Source organism: Anas platyrhynchos, chromosome 22 (genome assembly GCF_047663525.1).
Source record: "Anas platyrhynchos isolate ZD024472 breed Pekin duck chromosome 22, IASCAAS_PekinDuck_T2T, whole genome shotgun sequence".
Lineage (NCBI taxonomy): Eukaryota > Metazoa > Chordata > Aves > Anseriformes > Anatidae > Anas > Anas platyrhynchos.
Window position 1 is genome coordinate 5,335,846 of NC_092608.1, and position 23,795 is coordinate 5,359,640.

At 45.0% G+C, this 23,795-nt stretch overlaps 1 protein-coding gene and 2 long non-coding RNA genes across 5 annotated transcripts in view; 1 reads left to right on the forward strand and 2 right to left on the reverse strand.

Annotated features, from left to right (window-relative positions):
• Window positions 1–492: 492 nt before the first annotated feature.
• Window positions 493–2,026, reverse strand: LOC113839716 (natriuretic peptides A-like). Its single transcript, XM_038166689.2, has 3 exons — window positions 1,137–2,026; window positions 755–1,028; window positions 493–639 (listed from the first exon to the last, which is right to left on the reverse strand). Exons 1-3 carry the CDS (start codon window positions 1,245–1,247, stop codon window positions 614–616), a joined length of 411 nt encoding a protein of 136 aa, XP_038022617.1. The 5' UTR covers window positions 1,248–2,026; the 3' UTR covers window positions 493–613.
• Window positions 2,027–4,123: 2,097 nt separating this feature from the next.
• The window catches only part of LOC113839717 (uncharacterized), a 37,430-nt gene continuing 17,758 nt past the window's right edge, over window positions 4,124–23,795 (forward strand). For all 3 annotated transcript variants that reach the window (XR_011804681.1, XR_005260690.2, XR_011804683.1), the window contains exons 1-2: window positions 4,124–4,442; window positions 6,743–6,890. This is a non-coding gene — a long non-coding RNA (uncharacterized lncRNA). The remainder of the gene's footprint in view (window positions 4,443–6,742; window positions 6,891–23,795) is intronic.
• LOC139999288 (uncharacterized) lies at window positions 6,345–6,881 on the reverse strand. Its single transcript, XR_011804684.1, has 2 exons — window positions 6,735–6,881; window positions 6,345–6,661 (listed from the first exon to the last, which is right to left on the reverse strand). It is a non-coding gene; the product is annotated as an uncharacterized lncRNA (long non-coding RNA).

Here is a 23,795-nt window from a genome sequence, read left to right on the forward strand (position 1 = left end):
CCTGTCCGTGCTCCTTGCCTTGCCTTGGGAAGCCGGAGCGGGCTGTGCAGTGGCTCAGGGAGCTTAGCACGGGTTAAGCCGCCCTGCACAACCCCCGGGACGAGGGCAGGGAGGCTTCGCCGAGGCCGGGCTGGGTCGAGCCGAGCCGAGCCGAGCCCTCTGGCGTCTGTCCCCGGTGCTGAAGGCGGCGGCCCGGGGCCCGCAGCTCAGCCCTGCCGGCAGCTCGCTCGGAGAGCCGCCGAGCCCCGTGCCCGAGGGGCTGCTCCGTGCCCGACAGAGCCCGACAGAGCCCGACAGTGCCCGATAGTGCCCGACAGAGCCTCCACCACCCCTGCTGCTGCCGCAGCCCTCGGGCTAAAGCTGCCCCAGACCCGGCGGGATGCTCCTGCCAGTGTCAAGGACCCTCCGTGCAGAGGAGGAGATCTCTGTAGGGGCTTTCCGCGTGCTACACCGTGACCCCAAAACCCCACAAACCACTCTCAGACGGCCACGCTTTGTACAAAAGGTTTATTGCTGAGTACCCAGCCCCGCGGAGGCTCCGAGGGGGTGGGGGGAGCGTGGCTGCCCGGCGGCTGGATGCCGGCCCGGAGGCTCGAGGATGCCGGTCCCGGCTTCAGCTTCTCCTTCTCCTCCAGAAACCTGGAAGAAAAGGGGCGGAGAGCTGCGGGGGTGCCCCAGCGCCTGCCCCTCTCCCCTGGGCTGTGGCAGGCGGGGACGAGCCGCGGGGCAGCGCCGGGGCCGAGCCGGGACCTACGGGCTCTGTAGTGGTTGCATCCCAGCCCCGTCTGAGCGCCGATCCTCTCCATCCTCGTCCCAAAGCAGCCGGAGAAATGCCTCCGTCGGGAGGAGGAGAGGAGGCTCCTCCAGCGGCTCTGCCCCTCCGCCGGCTCGGTTGGGCTGGGGGCCGGGAGAGGGGTCCCCGGCAGGTCCCACTCGGGGCCGCCGTCCTCAGCTCCAGCCTCCGGCTCCTCGTCCAGAGCCAGTTCCCCTTCCTCGTCCCGCAGCTGCCCCAGCGCCTCCAGGAGGTCCTGGGGGAGGAAGGAGAGGGAGGGAAGGAGCCGTGGCAGAGGGACGGGGAGCCCCGCTCCTGCTCCCTGGTCCCCGGCCCGCCCCGGTCCCGGTCCCGGTCCCGGTACCTGCAGGGAGCGCAGCTCCGCGCCGTGCTCACCGCCGGCTGCCTGAGCCCCGGCCCAGCGCAGGACGAGCAGCAGCAGCCAGGCCCTGCAGCAAACAGCCGGCAGCTGCATCCTATCCTATCCTATCCTATCCTATCCTATCCTATCCTATCCTATCCTATCCTATCCTATCCTATCCTATCCTATCCTATCCTTATCCTTATCCTTATCCTTATCCTTATCCTATCCCACCCTACCCTACCCCAGCTTGCCCCGCGTTTTTGCTTTGCCTACGGATGCCTCCCCTTATATCCCCGCTCTCTGCCCGCAGGGAGCTCAGCTGCCTCCTGCCAGATCCCCGCAGGAGCCGGAGCCCTGTCCCCCGGCTCCGATAAGGGAACTGGTTACAACTGGCCCCGCAGGTGACCCTCCGGGAGAGGGGGGTTCCCTGGGTGCAGCACCTCCTCCAGAGGGAGAGAACAGCCCCGAGACATCTCCTCCCCTCCTGCAGCACTCATTTTCCCGGTGATTTCCTTCCCCCCCCTCTCTCCCCTCTCCATCACCGGTAGGTAGGAGGTGATGCAGTGGAAACACCTTGCGCTTTCTGCCGGTTTGCTCTGCCTGACATCTGCAGGCACACAGGAGCCGTGAGCTGGCCCAAGCAGGGTGTTGTTTTCCCCTCCAAGAGGTGAGGGATGCATCATTTCTCCTCCGTGGGAGAAAGAAAAGAGGGGAGCTGTCTGTAGCAGTTCCCAACAGTTTTTTTCTTCCCTGTGTAGATATTTTTGTGCTCTGTGAATAGACCAAGGTCTGAGGCTGGCTCTTAAATTTTCCTTCCTTGCAAGTTCATGTGGTGATGCTCATTGCCTTCCTCTGGCATTTCCCCCAAACCCACCCCTCTGTAGCTGAGCCACTAAATTTTTGGTGGGTTAAGTCTGCCTTGAGCAATGCTACAGCTGATCACTTTGCTGGACACGTTCCTAGCTCTCCAGCCATGCCTTGGCTGTAGTAGTGAATCAGTCACCAGCCTCTCCCCATGCTCCACCATTTTACCCATAAATGCCAGTGCATTCTGTCCCTCACAGATGGGGTTGGAGTTAGAAATCCCTATGGAAAAAGTGCTCCTTCCAGAAAGATCGGTGACTTCGCCCAAAGATAGATTTTGTAGGACTTTGGATTTAAGCTCCCCAGACAAAAGCGTTGCAATTACCAATTTGGCAACTGTAACAGGCGGCCACTTTGTATGAAACTTTCTCTTATTTTGCCTCAGAGCTTTGCAGCACTTTCTTATTAACTTTCAGCATCTCTCCTGTGTGAGTGGCAAATTTCAAATATAAATGAGTACAATTTCTACTGGTCCTGGGGTGCAAATCAAGATGACCCTGTTAGATCCTTAGAGAATTCAGTGAGCAGAGCAGCAGACAGGGTCCTTTCAATCACTGCCTGGGTGACATTCGAGCAATTACAGTAAGTCTACTTTCTGCACCCCTTGTTGGCTTAGACAGACACTCATAAATCTCCCTGGTTTCAGTAGATATCCAGTGATTTCTGCTTGGGTTTTTAGCTCAGAGTCTGTCTTTAAGCTCAGCAAAGCCAAAGCAAATCTTGCCTCTGACTTTAGAGAGTTTTGAACCAACCTTTTGTGGACTTTTACTGCCATGTGTTGCACAAGGAGCAACATATATTAAGTTTCTACATCTTCCTCCCCCTTTTGTGTGTGTGTGTGTGTCTTTCTGTTCCACAAACTTGCTTACAGCCGGCATAATTCATCTTAGATTGGAAGCAAACCAGCAACATCAGATGGTATGGGACCACGATCTCTGCATCCAGCAGTCTTAACAGCTGGCAAATTATTTTTTTTTAAGGCATCACAGCAAAGAAGAATTCAAAGAAGAATCTGGCAGAGAGAAATGAAGCACTTATTTTGAAAGTATGGTGCCCAAATGAAGGAAGGAGCTGTTATGTTGATACAGAATGAGAGCAGATAGCTAAGGTGAGGGCATGGAACATCCTCCATTTTGCATAGGACAGGCAGGAGTAGGAAGGGGTAAAGCAGTGAGAGTGTACGTGACCAAGACAATTCAGCCCTCTGATGATAAACTAGACCAAATCTTGATTGCTGCCTAGCATCGTTTATAAATAGATACCCAAAAGGAGACACTTTTGGGAAAGATATCCGTGTGTTTCTTTCTGTGTGGCAGTCACTTCACTGTAGGCTTTTCTCCTCAGCTATGTCTGTAACCCCAGCTGGTAAATTCATGCTTAGCAGAGATGGAAATCACACAGCTAGAGGTGAGCTTCCCCTGTCTGACTGGCATGCTAACTTCAAAGCTTAGCCCTGATTATTTAAATGCTAATAAGACTAAGCAAATTACCTAAAGTACAAACACACCTGGCTTTGGTCCTAGGGATCTAATTAGGGAGCCTTTTATGTGAAATAAATTGTTCTTAGTTTCTGAAAAGTGGCTTTTTAAAATATTCACTGAAAATGCCAGGTGAGAGAATGGCACATTACAAGTTCAGCCTCTGTGGGATTGGAGCTCTTATCGGTCTCATCTTCCGTAGGACTCTGTTCATGAGCGGGCAGCTCAGTCTTCAACCTCTTCTGATCTCTGTTATTTTATTTGAAAATATTTGCAGTGCAGTGTAGCTGAGTTTAGAAACAGGATGAGGATGTTCAGGAAACAGACCCAGCAGCACTCGCCCTTTATTAGTTTTTTTTAGTGTATTCAGTGTTGAAATTCCAACATCAAGAAGCTTTCATGCTTATGAGAATACACCTGCTCCTAGGGTTACTGAGGGGGAGATCTCACACCCAGCATTGTTAGGAAGAAGGCAGTAACCTTCCCATTGTCACCAGCTGTCACAGCACACTAGCTCTTCATTGTTTGACAGTGTAACATCAGGGGGCTGTGTGGATTAACCCTTCTACCATATAGGTTGCACCTGGGCCAGCCTTAGGGCGAGCACGCCCAAAGAGGGAATCTATTTAAGAAACCTGGATGCTTCCTCTCAGGTTTCCTACAAGTAAGCATTTGCCTCTTCTTATTGTGAATTGCTGTGTATTAGGAGCAAATAAGGGAAATTCTCTTTCTGACTGTGTGAAGGTCTGTTAAGTTAGAGCAATGAATCAAATTTCTCTGCTCGTGTTTGTAAGGAGTAGAGGTCTTTGTATGATGGAAGCTGTGGAAAGGGAGAGTTTTATCTGTATGGTCCAACAAGGCTCTAGACCTTCAGGAGGATTTGCCCCTGAATTGCTGTGCAGTCTAGGGGGCTTCCATTAAGAAAAGCTGTTCATGTTGATTGTGCTGCATCGCTGGCATGAAGGTACGCATAGCCTGTCTATTGAAATGTAAATTATGCTGACAAATTGAGGCATTATTTATCTTTTATTCCCCCAATTTAATTCTTCATCTAGTTGATGAAGTGCTTCACATGCTTGTTGTTTTGCTAAGGAAAGGCAGCACAGAGTACAACAAGTGAATTACGTGGCCTATTCCAGTGTTTGAGAGCTTGTGCTCAGAGGTGCCTATGTAAGTGATGAGGCTATTCCTTGCCTGCAAGGGACTGTTTAGGGTGTTTTCACTGTTGCTGCTGATTTGTTATCAAAATTAGCTTAAATATACTAAGTAGCAAACAGCAGAAGACCTCACAAAGACTGATAACTAGAGAGGCTTCAGGATATGTTGTTGGATTTTCTGCTTAGGACTTGTGGCTCTGTCACGTTGTTGATAACCTTGTGAATACTGGTCTGAGGAGGTAAAGATTCTGAAGGCTGAAATAGCCATAAACAGGTAGAATTAACGTTAATTTCTATATATGCAAGAGATTGAAAGGAGTAAAGCTTGCAAGAAAATATAAAGAGCTGTTGGTAGCTGGGGCAAGGGGAGACCCTCCATTAACAAATGATTCTGTGCTTTCTTGTCTCTGGTAGTCAGCTCTTAAGTGTTGAAATCTACTTATGAGCTTGTACTATTAATGTCCTTAATAGAGCAAGTCTGTGGTTAGAAGTGAAAGCTGTATATTGAAACACTAGCAAAGAAGCAAACTTTCCTAGTTTGGCTCTGAGTAGTACTCCAGCAGGTCCTGGATTGCCCTCGGTCCATGGGGATTGCAGTTGGAAGGAGCAGAACCAAAGCATAGAGTCCGAATGATCTGGACAAGTAGAAAGTAGAGTTCTGGATGTTCTGTGCAAGCAGGTTTTCTTAATGAGAGCTGAACTGCCAAAAAATCATAACACATACAGCTAGGGGATTGTTGATAAGCTTGCTTTATGTATATGCTTGAGCTCTGTGTTTTTATCCAGGGGTCCTATTAGGACTAGGCTTATTACTAGAATATTTTCTTCAAGGAGCATCTGTCTTGTGTACAAGAAAATGGGAGGAGTACAGCTGTGTAGCCCATCTGTCTGGAAGTATACAGCTGTGCCTTCATTTGTGATTGTTGGTGTAGATGCTCATGTGAGCAGCCTTACAGATTTCAGTGGAGCTGCCTGCGGGGTTCAAGCTCTTACCAACACCAGGATAGCACAGTCACGATCTTGGCAAACCAACTTTCATACAGAATTCCTTTTTCTCAGGATGTTTGCCATGTATCTGTTCTCCAACTTGTTCATTGTTTGATTCAGTGAATACTTGGCTTGCTTTAAAAAAAAAAAAAAGAGCAGATCAGATGTGTTTTTATATAATCTTGACTTTGCAGATCATTTTTCTAACAGAAAAGTAATATCTGGATCTATATGTGGAAGAGTAGGGTACCTTTGAACTTTTGTCTAAGGTTAGCATTTTTTAGGAACAAGATGAGAGATACTAGTAAGAAACACATTTGTTTTCATAAAAATCTCATTCCTTTGTCAATCACAGATTCAAATGCAGAGTAAACTCTTTATAATGATGTCTGTTAATACAGCTAACCTTTTAGTTCAAATTTAGTTCATTTGGTCAAAGACTTGGTGCTTTGTGTCCTGGATTCTGATTATTCTCTCATGAAGAATGTTATACATATGTTTAGATAGTTATATCTTAACCTGAGTATAAAGGGCTTGTTTGGTTGTGTTTTGTTGTTGTTGTTTCTTTGCTTTTTTAAAAAAAGCTGTTAAAAATACATTTTTACCAGAAAGCAGCTTTCAGAATATTTCTGACTTCTAGTGTACTGTGTTTAACTGCAAGCAGCAACTCTGCTTCACTTTCAAAAATGATATGTGAAAGGGAATCACAACAAAAAACTGAAGCAAATCCACCCAGTTATGGGAAAGAGTTTATTATCCATGACATAATGGAACTTGTTCATTTATACATTTAGTACATAAGCAAAACAAATGTTTTGGTACTTAAATTTCAGATAGATGTTCACAAATCATTACTCTGGTACAAATACATGGTACAGTGATGGTGTATTGTATTCTCTCTCCCCTAAGAAACTCAAGGGAGAGGTGGGATACAACTTGTTCAGTATATCATCTGTAGATGGATTGGTGGAGCCAGTGCGAATAAGGGCTGAATATATCACTCAGTGCCAACACGTCCTTTGAACCTTCAAAGACAGTCCTGTCAAGAAAGAGGAATAAGTAAAAGAAGAAGTGGACGGGATTTCACACGTGGAAAGTAACTGATTTCTTACTGTTCTAGGGACAGGTTCATCTCCAATGTTCTGTTCAGAGGAGTTTCCTTGGATTGACACAAAAATCCCTAAGGAGCTGGTGAAAACCTCTCTGATCTGGTTTCTGTTGCGAGATGAAATGCATACATCTGACTTGGAGAAAGGAGTGAAAAGCAGGTAAAGCGAAGACATGGCTTTCACAGGTTCTAAGTGTGCATCTGATGATAATGAATTTTGAAGAGGGTGAAATTAGTAAACAGTGTTTGCAATAGGAGGGCAAAAGTTACTCTAAGGCACCCTTTCCTGAATTAAATCGGGTCTTCTACATACTTACACAAGTTATAATCAAACATGCAGGCCATCAGCCTCTGGCTTTCTCTTACCATAGTAAGCAGTTAGCATCCCAGTCCACTCAGTGACCCAATTCTGTCCAGCTTGACACCAAAACAGCTCCTGGATACGCCCTTTTTGCTTCTGTCTTGGTATGGCTGGGGTAAACCTAGGAGCTCACCAAGGAACCTCCGGACAGCACCGTCCCCAGTGGACGTGCCCCCGGGCTGGTCCCTGGTGTTTCGGGTCCACTGGAACTCAGCATCTTGCTGATCAAAGGCATCTGTTGAGATCCTGTCATCTTGCTCATGGTCCCTTTCTTCAGAAACCAGGGGATGGTCCAATTCCTCATCTAACAATTTGGACAGACTCTGAGAGGAGAGAAAAAAAAAGAAAAGGTAGAGGGAGGAGAGATGAAAATAGAGGGGGTTTGAGATCTTTCTTACTATTTTTGCATAGGCCATGCTTGGTGATAAGTTTGGAGAAACTTTTTTTGGTCTTGTATCAAAAGATGAAAGTACTGAAGTGATTTCTGAAGCCAGGGCTGGTCATTTTTAGCTGCTTCTGACCCACTAAGCTTCTCTGAGCTAACGCTATACTCTCACAAAATGCTGTAAGGCTCTCTATACACTGTTACTGTACTCTGTTAGTTCTGAGCTGACAAACCGCTGGTTAAGTCTTTCCTGGAGCTGGGAGTCTGGGGTGTGGGATGATTTGTGAAAGGCAATGAAAGAGGCTTGATCAAGAGTGAATATATAAAAAGAAAAAATGGTTTGGATACTTTGGAATGATATGAGTAGACAGAAGACATGCTGAAATTGGTGCTAGAAGGATTTTATGTGTTTTTTGCAGGTTAGGAGGTTACTTCATATTTGGGAACACCAGATCACTAGTCAGATAACTGAAATGTGTTTGTTTTTTTTAAATGACTTGGAATTCCTACACACAAATACACCCCTGTGCATGCACTTTCTTCCTAATGCTCTTCCTCTGGGGTTGCATTGCTGCACTGCAGAGCCAAGGAGGCAGTCTTCTTCTTAGTCACACAGGCCCAATCCATTAATTCTATTTTCAGTTTAAAGTAGGGCTTTGAGGGAAGACTGTGCAGTTGACTGCTCTAGAGCTATAGTTAGAAGTCCTTCAGGGCAAATTTCTTCCACTTGAGAAGTCTGTTGCTTCACTCAGTCATATAATGACCCTAAATTTGCAATCCCCAAACTGACCCCACAGAAAAATTAATTAATTTCAATTCCATTAATTGGTCAGAAGTTTAAATCCATTAATTGATTACTTCAGTTTCCCTCCACATAATAACTGTTTGCCCAACTCCTGCTTGTTTGCTCAATTCCTGCTGTCATGACCTCTTTGAATGTTTCCTACTGCCTTAGCTGGGGTTGGAAGAAAAATAGCTAATCTGAAGTGCCTTAATCCTAATAACATCAGTTTCTTTCAGTTCTATTGAGCAGCCAGTCACTTACCTGTAAGCTGGAAATAGTCTTGGTCTTTGCCTGGTTCTGACTGACAATAAGCAGCAGGAGGAATCCAGGGCAAAAAAGAAGTTTCAGGTTCATCTTTGTGTTTTGCTGTCTCTGTTTCCTCCTCCCCTTGAGTCACTCCACTTCAGTGCTGCTCTGTGTCTCCAGCCACCAGCTTTTATATCTTACTCCAACCCCTCCCAAGTCTACCTTTTGAGTTCCAGCCAGTGCAAGGATTGGTTTGAGGTTCTGATCTGTTTTCATCTCCCAAGAGGAGGAGGAGGAGGGAGGAAATAGTTATTCTTTTTTTTCTGGCATGGAATGAAAGGAGCATTTTACACTTAGGCAATGCAGTACCATTCTCTTGCTGTGAAGCTGAAGGTCTCTGCAGCCTGTGATCTTCCTGCCACTTATGTATGTCAGTTTGCTTAGCTCAGTGCTCCTTGTGTTGATCACTAAACCTTTCCTTTGTCTCCAGGAAAAAAAAAAAAAAAATCCTTTCTGAGTCAGTATTTCTCTTACAATTATATTTGCTACTTATTCACCTGATTCCTTTGTCACTGTGAAGTATTAAATCAGAGGGACAAGGGTCTCAACATATGTTATTAGGAACTAAATATTATTACCTAATATGATAATATGGCATTAGTAACTCATGAGAGAAAAGTGTAATTTGGAGAAGGGAAATCCAAGTCCTAAAAATATGACAAGTGGTGTTACAGTGTAAAATCTTACTGGCCTGAGTGACAGGGAGCATGGCTGAAACCAGGCTGACATGCATAGAAAGATCCTCCGTGGCTTAAGGTGAGGCAGGAAGCAGTCTTCTCCCCTGGATACAACTTAAATCATTTCCTCTGTGTTTTCTTTTTCTTAGGCAATTCATAATAAATATTAAATTAGTCTGACAGGAAGCACAGCTCAAACATCTTTCTTACCATGTGTACGGTTACATTAAAAAGCTGTGTTTAGTGTATTCTCTCATTTTTATTCTTATTTTACTCTGTGTGTGTGTGAAGTGAACTGATGCACCAGCTTCACGTAAATGGATTTTGTGAAGTGTTAGGGGGAGCAGAAGAAATAGAATCAGTTCTTAGCCAGGGCCTCAAGGGTATTTAAATCATCGCTGTTGGCCAGACCTCTCTCTAGTGTAGAGGACCTGGTAGACGTGTGAGTGCCCTGATGAAGATATATGTAGCTAATTGATCCTCCAAACACCATCTCTTCTGATGAGCTTTTTACTAGGTTACAAATCAAGAAATGACTATTCCTTGGGCAATGGGGAAGAGCAGCAATGACATTTGTTATGTGTTTTCTGGGTGCTAGAAATTTGGCCCCCACTGAAAAATGAGAATGTTCATGAGTACACAGCAATACATCTTGGTCTTTTACTGCATTTTTCCACACATGTGGTGCAGAAAGTTAAAGGCCATTAGTCTGGATCTGTATGGAGGAAATGGAAATGAAGGACCATCTGGCACTTTTCATCATATCTTTGAGGTTAAGATTCTTGTTGGTACTGAAAGCTTGGAAAAAATAATTCTGTGATGTGCCAGCAGGTTTAACATTTTCAGCCTTTTTTCATCTGCAGATTACTTGAAGACGTAATAGTTACATGTCTCTAGAAGTAGGTATTCTAAGGAGACAACTTATAAACATTCCTCTATCACAGAAAAGGAGGCCTGATGTTATTACATTGTTGGGATTTTTTTGTTGTTAATGTTGATTAAAACCACATTTGATCTGAATCTTATTAGAAAATGAAATCATAGCACAACTTCATCAGTGGCACATGAGCATTCCTCCTGGAGAAAGTAACTTCTCATTTCAGAGGACTGAGGTATGTACTTTGCAGTGTAACAGGATATTAGGAGAAGGTCAGAGCAGTTTCAGGCTCTTCTTTCTTTAAAAATCAGAGGGTTGTTTTGTTCATTTGATGGCTTGTTACAAGTCTCCATATATGTGGATAATTAATCTCCTTGGAAAACTTCTTTGAACTTTTTTTCCTGTTTGAGCTCAGGACTTATAACTGTTTTATGAGGCTTCTGAACGGTCTCTCTGCTAACTGTTGGAAGCTAGCACTTGCTAGCTCCACTAGCACAGTGGTGTCCTTATCCATGACCATGATGGTAAAAATAATAGAATAACTAAGGTTGGAAAGGATTTCTGGAGGTCTTTGCTCCAAACCTGTACTAAAAGCAGAGCCAACTTGGATTAAATTGCTCAGTGCCTTGTCAAGATGAGTTTTGAAAGCCTTCAAGAAAAGAGATTCCTACAACCTTTTTGGGCCCTGTTTCAGCATTTGTCCGGCCTTGTGAACAAAATTATTTCCCAATATCTAGTTGGAATTTCCCTTGTGCAACTTGTCATTGCCTCTCATCCTAATGCTGGTCCATAAACAGAACAAAAGGATGTTCCATCTCTCAAATCAATGCTACTCAGTGTGACTGCATTTCACTGTGCTGCATTACCTAGAGAAGGAGGATATCTTCGATCCATCTCGTCTGCAGCTGCCTTCAAATCAGACTTATTGCAATGGGCAGAAGTAGTTAGAAATAGAAAGCCATCCAGCAAAAATCTCTCCTTTACTGTCTGGGTCTCTTCAGGGTTCTGATTAGCATCAGAAGTCAGTGTCTGAATGTTCACAGCAATTTCAATAATTACGATTGGGATGGTAGAATTAAAAGGGTTTTCAAAAATAAACATCCTATAAGAAAGGAGAAACTCTTGAGAGCAGCAGAAATTATTTAGGGGGGCAGGAAATAATAGCTTTGTGGCCATTTCTGATGTAACTAAGTGTTAATTTGCTTGACAAGTCCTCCGTATAGGGTAGAAGGAGGTATGAAGAAGGCAGGTTGGCATGTGTTACTCATCTCCAATGGGATTTTTTTTCCTAGTTTACTGAGATGCTTCTGCTGCACCAGCAGAGATCTTACTAAAAAGAACAGGGTTAGGGCACACTGTTCCTATTAGGGATGTTTCTGCCCCATCTCTGCAGGCTGCTATGAGAAAGCCGGGTCCTAAATTTGATAGCATGTGGCATGCTTAGATAGTGTCATTAGAGCACTGCCACGGTAACTCATTATCCTCCTCTTTCCTAGCTCAGTGACCCCTTTCAGTCTCCCCATCCTTCCCAATTGCTCAGGCCAACATTTCCTGGCTTGCTGCAGCTGACTGAAAGGGCAGTGACGCGTTTGTAGTGCTTTCGTCAAAAGGGGATCGCCAAATTCTTCATGGAAACTGGCACAACGGGGCCCCTCATTATAAGACATTAACATTTAGCTGTGGTATCCAAGCAATTCCCTGGTTGTTCCCCTCCTTTGCCCTGTCCTGAGTCTTTTAGTAGCTGAGCTTGGCTGGTAATTACCCAGCCGCAGGTGCTCTGCTTGCTCTTCTGGCACTTTACTGCCTTCAGCTTAGATTTTGTTGATAGCAAGGCCCTGTTGCAGGAGGGGGTGCGGGGGGATCTGCAGCCATAGCTCTCCTCACAGAAAAGGCAGTGGGCACAGAAACTACTGAGCTCACTTACCTGGTACAAAGCTGAATGTGTCCCCTGGATCTGTATCAGCACAATCCAGAGCAGAATTTGGTCCATTATCTGAAGGATGGCTAGGACTGTGTAGTGGAAGGAGCTCTGATCTCCCAATATCTTTGATAGCCTGTCTGTGGGGAATAACCCAAACGTGAACTTCCCTGGTGGGCAGGTCATCCTACAGTGGCCTACTGCATGCATTTCCTCTCTCTGCTAACGGCCTGGTAGGGCACCTTGGCAGAGTTAAAGCCTGGACTAGTTGGACTCTGGCTTCAATCCATCCTTCTACCTCAGTTTGCCCTGTTCCTTCACTGATCCAGCCAATGTTGCTGTCGCAGCCTTGAGGGCTCTCCTCAGGAGCCCTCATGTGAGGGATGTCAGCACAGGGGCATGAGGCAGACAGAACTCCTCAGCCTGCTCTGCAAGGTGTTGCAGGTCCTGAGCTCACGAATCCTGCAGCAAGGGTGTTACGTTAGCAAATTGGCAGAGCAGACTCATGTGTGACCAGGCTGGAAAATAGAGAGGGGATTTTTTGTCTCTACATCTATCCGAGAGGACACCTGGACAGAAAGCTGGTGGTATTGCCTCCAGTTTCACTCAGGTAGGGCAACTTCTCTCAAAAATGACTACCCAATGTTTCACCATAGAGTAAGAAGGGGGAGAATATTAATTCATCATAGGGAATAAAAATGACAGTATTCACATATTGATGTTGAAGAACATCTCTGCATTAATATACTACCTTTCTGCCCAACAACACTTCCTGAGGGACTGAAAAAGCCAGTAGGAGGGATTCTGTGCTGTCACTGCTCTTCTCTGGGGTCCCAGGAATGCATTTTGCCATTGCCTGATCTGACCTGCTCTCATTAATGCTCACTGATCTCTTTGATGAGGTGAGGCAGGGATATTTTCCTCTGTAACCCTCTGGGACGAGAAGGGGCCTGGGCCACTTGAGGATAAGGAGGGCAGCAGTCTGGCATTTCACAGCAGGTCATAGGTGGTTCTGCAGCATTGGGTTTTGATGGCAAAATTTTAATATTAGGTTTGTCAGGCACATTTATCACATTCAGCTGATGCTAATGAAGCCTAGCAGGGAAAGAACAGTGAGGGAGGGGATGATATAGCTGCAGACTGTACTCAGTGTTAGTCAAATGGCTGAGTGCTCTGCTCACTGCTGCTTGCTGGGAGAGAAGGTGGGCCCAATTCTGATCTCTGTGACAGCAGGAGTGGAAACAGAGCAGCCACATGAGACTTCTGTATCTGGCCTGTCGCTGCCAAGATTCAATTCTGATTCCTCTCATTATCTGCCAGTGTTGGTGCTTGGATGACATTAGAGAGAGAAGTGCAACATCCAGTGATTCATTGCTGGGTGTTCCTGGCCCCCTTTCAGTGATTCATCTCTCGAAGGAGCCTTTTCTTTGTGCATAAGGGCATTCTTAGGTTCAATGGTCATGCTGTGTGGCTTGGTTCTAAAGATCCCTGATTCTGCTCAGTGCTAGTGTTGCTGATGGTTATATCAATTTCTCTGTAAACTCTTTTGACATCTAGAAGCCAGCTGCTTTTTCCAATGTACTTTAAACACAGAGTCCCGTCCCGTCCCCCCCCCCCACTGGTGCAGCAGATGAAATCCTTAGTTCTCAAAGGAAAAAGTGGAGAAGGAATGGATTCAGCTGTAGATGTAAATAACAGTAGTAGAGCAGTGTAAAGTGGGTGAAGCATGAAAATGGCTGGAGACCAAGTATGAAAAACCCAGAAGTCTGTTAAAGGCTGTAATACTGGAGAAGTTTCTCAGATTAATCATGTCAGGATGACAGCAAGAAGGGAGGGGTTTTGTATTAGATAAATGTGAGAAGTTAGAAGGGGGGGTGAAGGTTAAGCAAACATTGTAGGAACAGCTGAAACAAACCTTCCAGGTTTTGGAGACACTGGTAAAATCAAAAACAATTCGGAAATGAGCTGAGGTTTTTGGAGCAATGGCACAAGGTTGGTGTGTGGTGAGCGGCAGATGCATAGAGAAGTATTCATGTTCCATAAGTCCTCATCCCAAACTGTTATTTTAGGCTTAGCTTCATCTCCAGGGAGATGAACAGAATCTTACTGGATAGTTGTTTTGGAAAGGTGGGGATGTCTACACAGGCAGGTTGTAAGTATTCACACTGCTTTCCTCCTCTTTGTTAGATACCTCTGATATTTAAACTGAGATCTAATTGGTATATATATTATTCCTTACTGTGGGGAGATGGCACGTTGAGTGGGAGCTACGTGAGATCTCTGTTGGTAAAATTCTTTGTGTGGCAAAGCATGCAGCTAAACCACAGCTGGAAGAAGAAAGGCTACTAAGGCATTAATCCCCAGTTCATGAGCTCTGACAGGAGGAAGAGAGGGAACCATTCCTGGACAGCATGGGCATTATATATCCCCAGTTATTTTGAGCACAGAGGGAGATTTCCCCAGCAAAACTGGACGACCAGTCTGGTGAGATCCCACCTAACCTCCTTACTTTGGGTTGTCTGTCTCCGTCATTACTGAGGTGTGTGGTGACCTCTTCTGGTGAATGCCTCAAAGTTCGATTAGAACAAGTTCAGGTTTAAAAAACTCAAACGAAACACACACAAACCAACCAAGCAAACAAATCCACCCCAGCAGATTAGAAACTTGAGAATTTTGGATAAAATGACCACTTCAGTCTGACTCATGAACAAACTACAGACAGTACCAGAAGAGGATGAGTGGCTCTATCACAAGCTTTAGCCTCTAATAACTATGTAAGAATGTGTGAGTGGTTCAGTCTAGGGAAGGCACGTGGTGTGTGTGTGATATATGAATGAGTATAAATGATGTCTGTGTGGACAGCAGACTGTCAGGTGTTTTGGTGGGTGGCCAAGTGTAGATCCACCACTAGATGCGTTGGTCTGGACTCATCATGGATTTTGCAGAATATCTCTTTCTGTAAGAAGAGGTGGCATTGAGAAGGACGTTTCTGAAGTCCTTTTGGCTGGGGTAACATTTGCCAGGTTTTTCTCTGCAACCTTGTGCATCCTGGAATATCTCTGGGCAGTGTCAACAGTGCCCATTGATTTAGAAGGTCTGCTAGCCAAGAAGCCAAATAAAGGGACAAGAGTTCACACTATCCCATTGTGCTATTTATTGCTGCGTGCCATTTGTCACTATTGAGCAAGCAGAATGAGAAGCCATTTCTAGAAATGGCTAAGCAGCTACAGGAATGAAATGGCACCTGTCCTAAAAGTTGCCTGGGTTGTTTACTTCCCCTCTCCCTTTCCTGAATGACTGGTGATGAACCCAAGAGTAACTTGACTAATTAAAAATGTTGCCGTTCCATAAAGCCACTCCTCCACTAACAGTCTGTAGAAGTTGCTCAGCCTGTAAGAGAGTGGCACAGTGCATAACGTGAATTTTGCATTCCCAGGGCAGGATCCCAATTCCCTACTAGTTTTGACACATCTAAGACCTGTGGACTTTCCTTGATTGGAGACAGGTAAAAGGAGACAGCTGGATAGGTTTGGCCCTGCTCTTTGAGAAAAGGGAGGAATAACTAGGGAAACTGTCCACATTTCTGTTTATCAGAGAACTTGTGTGTGCATTATTCTTCCTTCTGTTTCATTTACAGTCCTCTTCACCAATGCTTCTCAACAGTTCAGGCACAACTGGATACGTACATGTGCCAGTGCTTGCTCACTAAGATTAGAAAGCAAGTGCTTCATGTCACAGTGTGGCAGCAATTAGTTGTGCTAGCAAGACTGTCCTGGAGGTCCGCAGTGGAGCGGGAAGAGAGCTCCTTGCTGCTTTGAGTGGGTGAGCAACAGTGAGAGGAATGCAGCTTCATGCAGCTCTTAGCTAAGCTACTCTTTATTAGTAACTCACTGTAGCTATGGTGATTCTTATCGCCCACTGTTCTTGATTTGACAACCCTTCTTTGTTTTCCCAGAAAATACTCAGTGTTCGCCAAGCCTCTGGAAATAGCTACATCCTTATGTGGTGGAGGACGGTGTGGCCACAGGCCAGAGGGGCAGGATATTTTAGCTGTTCCTTGTCAGCGCAGTGAGATGGGCGAGCACCGTTTCAAAAACTAACACTTCTAAAGCCATGATAAGGTGCTCAGGCTACAGGGCTGGAGCCTGTGTTCATGCTTGAGATAAACTCCACTGTCAGCGCCACATTCACACCTCCCCTGTCACATTAGGCACCCCATGGTCCTGCCTTTCCCACTAGTCAGTTGCTACAAAGCCGCAGCAGGGGGGTATCAGGCCCTGTGACTTCGTCTGCAGAGTCCCCAGGGCTACATTGCTCCTGTGTCTTTGTTGTGACATTGAGGTGGCTAAAGGAAAAAATGTGTGTTGGAATAGATTTGTTACCTCTTCACCTTTTTTCTTCTTCCTTGAACCTTCATTGGACCCCGACACTCTCCTTTGGGAGGTACTATCTAGCCTTTACTGTTTTGACAAAAAATAAATGTGCAGACTAGCTCTATGTCAGGGCTGCTTCCTCATGTGAATAGAAACATGAAATGTGCTGCCTGAAATGACAGGGATGGGGAGAAGGCAGCAACTTTTTAAATCCCAGTGTTAAGCCTGTCTGTGGATACCGAGGAAAGTAATAATTTCACTCCAAGTTACTTATAATCCCTCTCTGTAAAAAACAAAATATTTTGAGTCTAGTGTTTAATGGCTATGGATCATACAGTTATTCAGGGATTAGAGGATTTCATGTAATTATTTTACAGAATCAAATGACACTTGTGTAATGCAGCTGAATGCTATTAGAAAGCTCAAAACATTTGCAACTGTGCCAATATGTGAAATCATTCTATTCAGGACTATTTGGGTTCAAGGGTTTCCTCCTACGTACATGGTGTCAGCTTCAGTTCACAAAAGAGTCCTTCTTGTAAAGAAAAGTAGTGTCACAACCACACTTCCAAAGGGCTTGTATGGACGAGGTTTTGTTGCCAAACTGAGGACGCAGAACTTAAGTCCTCTGTTCACTAAGTGATCAGACAGTTAAGGTTATTTCTTAAACTTATATAACTGTCAACCAGATTGAGAATTCATGACGCTGGACCCTGCTGATCAATTGGACAGATACAGCTTCAGTTTTCTCTCTGTATAGGTGTTTCAGTCCAGACTTTAAAGGACTTTCAACTTTTATGGGGCTAAATTCTTTATCCTTATAGATGATAAAGCTCTATTGTTGGATTAGAGAGGACTGCTGATTGTGCTAGAAAGCTACAGAAGATGCTGTACCCACTTTCCTGTTAGTGATTTGTCTCCATGTCCTATTAAAAAAGGGCCCTAGGTGACATTCGTAAGTCTGAGCTTTAACACCCTGGTTAGGGTACTCCAGTGCTTTTAGTGCTTCAGTGCTTTCTGAAACACAGGAGAACCCACCAAAGGGTCTTCAGCTGAGCACTGAAAACCCATCTTTGAAAAATATGCCCTCCTGAGAGCCCTTCTTAATGTCAGGGGTCATGTCCCTAACAGCAGGTATATCAGTTTATTGTATTTATTTGCATCTAATTACATCCACGTTATGAAAACTTGTGAACAATTGTCTATGTTGTAAACCCTTAACTGTGTTAAATTAAAACCAGCATAAGTACAGCTCCTCATTGCACAGCTGATAGATGCCACAAATCCAGCAAACCAGAGGTAGAAAACGTTCTTAGCTTCCCTCCACACTGGAGATTCTTCACATAACCTCTGCATTGTTTGACCAAGAGAATTTGTTTTACCATGTCACCTCCCTGAGGATAACAGCACATTTTCTGCTGAGTGTTGAAGTGTGAAGACCATTGCAAGCGATGACATCATATCTCAGGCCAGAGCAGATCAGGAAATGACCAAGAAGGCCTGAAATATTGGCCCTGGGAAGAATGAATGGAGGAGAGAAGGGATATGACACAACAGCATTCTTTACCCTAGATAGGTCAGATGCACCTGACAAGTGTAATGAGACCAGGAGATCTTTGACACTTTAACACATGATATTTTTGTGCACAGAGATGTTTATGAGAGGTAGAGGTGAACTAGGGTGCAAATTCAGTAGCTGACATGCTATTAAATCATAGCTGCCCTTAGACAATAAAGAGTAAAGGGGATACAGGCCTGAACTGCCTAATTGCTTCAAATCTAAACTTCCTTTAACAATATGAGGCTTTAAAAAAAAAAATCTTGGTCCCAGTCTTCCCACAACGAAAACATTAATTCCCTCCAGACACAACAAAACCACCAATGAGGATTGGTACGTGTAATAAGGGATATGGCTGGTTTGGGGGTTGAGAGGAGAGGAAGGTAGTAATGGGACAAAGTAAGCTATGCTTGCTAGAAAATTTAATGGTATCTGCAAAAAGAAATCACTATAAGCATTGGTTCATAAACTAAATAGTTTCAACTATTTTTGAACTGATGTAAACCAGAAGAGGATTTGATGGTTTAAAAAAAAAAAAAAAAAAAGTAAGGCAAACTGTTTTTTAAGGTCTTGCTTCATGTGTTACAAAGCTGAGGGCTTGTTTTGGTCCAAGGTTCCAACAGCCGTGGGGCTTAACACTGAAGTCAGAGTGAAGATGAATCTTCAGGCAGGGCCATGTCAGTCTCATATCGCCCATAGCACAGGAGGCCTTCATTAAAGTCCAAACAGACCTGATTTACAGACAGAACTTTTGTTGCCTTGGTGCTGGTATTGTAAATAATCTGTTCTTCAAATGGCTAGAGCGCATTTCTGTGTTGTTCTTTCTCCTTGTTTCCTAGTGTCCTCTCAAAACCTGACAATTTGGTTGCCCAAGACTTCACTGCTTTTGAGTCTTTTATTCTATAATTTTATGGGACATGGGATAAGCCAGTAATTTAAGTATTGCTTCGTGAATTGGAAATGTGCATCTCTTCTGTGATCTTGTCCATGGTCTAAGCAACTGTTTTTTCAGTGTACCCCCTGCATGATGTGTATGATCCTTCCCTGTTTTACACAGGTGATTTGAAACTAGGTTGTTGTCTGTGCAGCTTTGAAGGCATGGAGCCAGGAGAGAATAAGAGCTTTTACAGATGCTCGGTAATTGCCTGATGACCAGAAAGCTTCTACTGGAGGAGAGGGGCTGCATTTAAAACTTCTATACCTCCTAACTGTAACACCGCACGGCTTTCCAGAGCTATTTTTTGCACATCCCTAATCATTATACTACTGTACTTTAAACCTCAAAACAGATCCCTACTTGTACAGGTCTGAGAGCTTGATTTGGTACCCCTTAACTTAGCTTCAAAGCAAGTACCTTCATTGAGACAACAAAATGTCCTGTCCTTCCAGGCTGAGATTCTCGGCCCAGTGCCCGCTGACTTGTTCCCTGATGATCCTGCCAGCTCGAGGCTGCTCAGCACAAGTGTTGGGGAGGCATGTGTGGAAGGCAGAAAGCTCAGAAAGCAGGAATTCCTGGAGCAGCAAGAGGAGGGGAGCATGACAGGAAGAAGGGGCTGCTATTTCGCTGAAGGGCCCATCACGAATGGTGCAAGAATAACAGTTCTCTGTCACGGCTCCAGATTCCCTTATCTGGGAGCGTCAAGCGGCGGGGCCTGTCGACACCTCTGCCTCGCGCCCTGCTCTGCACTCAGCCGCCTGCAGATACAGAGTGGCTTGAACAAGTTCCAGTGCTCGCTCTCGGAGCTTCCCAAGACCCATGGTTGCAGCAGGGCCCAGCGCCATCGGGCAGCCAGGTGACATCACTGCCAACAGCCATGGAGGCGCTTCCTGTGTCACATTCCTCACTGAAGAGCCTCTTGCCAAATCCTTGTCGTTCTGCACGGTCTTTTTAGGAACAGATGGGCTAATTTTAGCCTGACCGCCACAAACACCTTCCTGAAATAGAGTCTGACTCTCTCCTGTCTCATGCATGTTCCTGAGAGTTTAAAAACAAATCCCTAGTCTTTAGGGTCCACAGCTAAGGCCTCTGTCAGCCTAAATTTGGCAGTAGGAATTACTGAGCAGTGCACTGGGGAAACTGCTGTCAGTGTCAGGCCCGTACTGAGCTGTATGGAATGTTCCAACAAGGCAGAAGCTCAGGTGCTGGCATATCACAAAGTCATATGGTCCAATATGAAGTTGTTCTGTATTTCAAGGACTTTGCAATAGAAAGAAAACTTCTTGGCTAGCTGCAGCCAGGTATGACATCTACAAGTGTAGTAAATGGACTTAGTGTCCTCTGTGGTCTGCCTTGGACAATTGCTCTAATCATCATCCTTTCTTTCTGGGGCATGACTACATAAGCACTGCCCTGGGAGTTAATAATCCTGCTTCTGGTCCTGTAGCAAAGTCAGTTCATACCTGAAGGATGTATGTAACACTGACCTGCTCTGAGAACAGCAAATGAAAGGCACTTAGAGAAGAATTAGAATCACTCAGATGAGGACAAGGAGCACAATCTCCACAAAATCACCAGGGTTTTTATGCTCATTCCTTTTGCTGTTTCTATGAGCTTGAATCTGCAGGCTCTTGTGTTGAAGGATCAATGCAAGCCTGAGCTGCTGTTTCTAATTAGCAGAGTAAAAAGCTGTGTTGTTAAAGAGCTTTCTCTGGATAGGAAAGGAAAAAAGGTTTTCAGGCAGCTGTTGCTTTTATATCACTCTTTGGAGTGACCCCCCCATCCCTTATGTTCCTTTAGACCTGCTAATTAAGCAGTTCCTTGTACCTGCAGGTCAGTTGATCAGCTAATGGACTCCCCACAGCCTCTGATGCAGCATGTCCTGGAGGGTAAAGAGGAAAAGGCAAAAGGCCCTTGGAGATCCAACTGGGTCCTGGGCTGGCTTTGCCCATGGGGCTCTTCCTGAGCAGTACTGAAAGCAAGCACATGAAACAGAAAGAACAAAAGCCCTGGAGGTTGTTACCTGGTATTTGCCAGGGTCCCTGGGTATATGGCTTAGCCTCCACAGGATGGGAGACTATTAGCCAGCTGAGCTGCCCAGCTTGCCATCATTCATCTGAGACCTAAAAATACTGATGTCTCACATAAGGTGAGCGCAAAGTGGCTGGAGTTGTTGAGTACTCTAAAAGCCAAACCCTTGGCACCAGGCTGCAGCTGGGCATTAATGGATGAGAACAAAAGTGACAAGAGGGTTTCATTTGCTGACTGCCCCCCTTGGAGGTGGGAGTATGCCAGCATGTTAATTGAAGGACAGAAGGGACTTGAGGGACAGGACTTCTGCATTCTGGATGAATGTAACTGAAACACCCCAACTATTGTACACCCTAAAATAGCTTTTGCTCTGTTTTTCTAGTAGTATCATATAGGATTTTGGAAATGTCACTGGCAAGAATTTGGTCAAACTGATTAATTTACATGAATTGTTTTTGTTTCCAGTTTCCCACCCCTCTCTCACTTTGACACATTTCTTCAATAGCAAACTTCTAACGCCCCAAAAAGAAGTTCAGAGCCCAAAGGTTAAGTAGCTGACAGGAGGTCACTGAACAAGCTGTTAGTGAAGTCAGCCTTAATTATTTTTTTTTGCTTCCACTTCTGAGTCTGGGCCATAACAGACATCATCCTGACTGTTCTGGAAGTTGTAAAAGTAGGAAACAGTCACCACCAAAGCAGGCTTGGGAGTCAGGACTTGCTGCTTTGCTAGGAGCCAGAAAGTACTCCAGGATATATGCTCTTTTCTATCTCATCCTATTCATTTGTCTCCCTTTTTACCTACTCTCGTTTCAAGTGCATGTTTCCTTTTAATGCTCATCTTAAAAGGCCTGTTTTGCCCTTCTTGCTTCTCTGACCTTCTTCATCTCAAGAGAAAAATGCTGTGGCAGGTCAACGACATTCCCTTCTTCTCCTTTCACTGCTTTCAGAAGCTTCCCTTGTGACAAAGTTAGTGGTGCTCGAGTAGTCTGGCCTCTTAATGTCCCCAAAAGGATGCCTTAAGGACTGTGAATGCAGCATACATCAGGCAGGTCTGTAATGACATCTGGCGTTCAATCTAGGAAAATGCTGATTATTGCCTCTCCCTGTTCTGGTGTTGTGAAAATCCAGATGTCAGCAGGCTGGCTGAAGGGGGAAGCAGAGATTCTTGTTTCTAGATCTTCTAGGAGGACCACAACAGCTTCTTATTCAGACTCTGCATCTCATGTAACTCGGCAGGACGGCCAAAATTATCCATTTGATCTTTATGGGAATGAGGTGTAGCCTGTGAGTGGTACTGGAGGAAAGTTATAGATAAACTGGCTTCATATAGCTGGCTGAAAGAGGGGAAACATAACCCCCATTTTAAAAAGGGAAAAAAGGAAGACAAAGAGAACTACAGGCCAGTCAGTCTCGCCTCTCTGTCCGGCAAGATGATGGAGCAGATTCTCCTGGAAATTATGCTAAGGTGCATGGACATTAAGAAGGTGACTGGTGACAGCCAACACAGCTTCACTAAGGGCAGATCGTGCCATACAGATTTGGTGGCCTTTTATGATGGGGTTACAGAATTGCTGAATAGGAGAGCTACTGATGTCATCTACCTGGACTTGTGCAAGGGATTTGACACTGTCCCCTCTTATATCCTTATCCCAAAATTGGAGAGACATGGATTTGACAGAAGGGCCACTCAGTGGGGAAGGAATTGGCTGGATGGTGACGCTCAGAGAGCTGTGGTCAATGGCTCAATGTCCAGGTGGAGATCAGTGACGAGTGGTGTTCCTCAGGGGTCAGTACCGGGACCAACACTGATTCAGACCCAGGCTTCTCAGTCCAGAAAATGCTTCATCTTACCAAAAGTCAGTCTCAGAGGTAAGCCAGCCAACCTTCCAAAATCTTTGGAAACCAAGGCACTGTATCAAAGCATTAACAATATGCATATAAAGTAGCTCATCACTTCCCACTTCACCTCTGGAGAGGGATTGTTCAGAGTTGAACCAAAGCATGTTTCATTAATAACACTAATTGCCATCTATCATCAAGAACACAGGGCCATTTTCCGCTATTTTCTAAATTAAAAATCCACACAGAAGCCTCTGAAGAGATGAAGATCAGAACAGGCTCAATTTTCCATGCAAATAATTTGCCTCTGATCTTGACCCAGAATTTTCATAACAATTGGAGCCAGTGTAGGGTTCCTGTGGCTCCGAGCTGCCCTGCGGTACCCAGCTGTCCCTCTCCTTCTCTTCTGGTGGGGTTCCTTTCATGCCTGCTTGGGAGGGCATATGTGCACCTGAGGCATTTTCCTTCACTGACTTTGACGTTTATCTCTGTTCCCAGTCCCCCTTTTATCCGTATTTGATCCCACTTGCTGAGTGCTGACAGGAAGCAGATGAAAGGATTCAAGTCTTTCAGTATCCATACTGGCCATCAACCTAGATAAGGTATTATAGTCTTTCTTATTAGCCAAGTGAGTGCCCAGATGAGCCCTGAGATGCTCAGACCAGCTTCCTCTGAAGCTCGTAAAACTACTTATATTTTAGAGAGTGAAAAAAAATAATGTAGCTTTGCAAGCTTGGCTTCCTTTTAAATACACACCTTTATTTTTGTTGCCTTTTGCAACCCTTAAGCGCTGCCTTGCCCTCCACCAGGAAAGGTTTAATCTGCTAATATCCTTCTCTTAACACAGTAGTGCCCTACACAAGCCTGTCAGCTGGGAGAGGAGACAGGCCAAACCCTCTCCTGCACACTTCTGCTTCTGTTCCTTTCAGAATGATTCCCTCACTCGGGAATTGCCCAAAGCAGGTGGATAACAGGATAGGGTTAATAATAACAAATACATGCAGCCCACTAAAAATTCA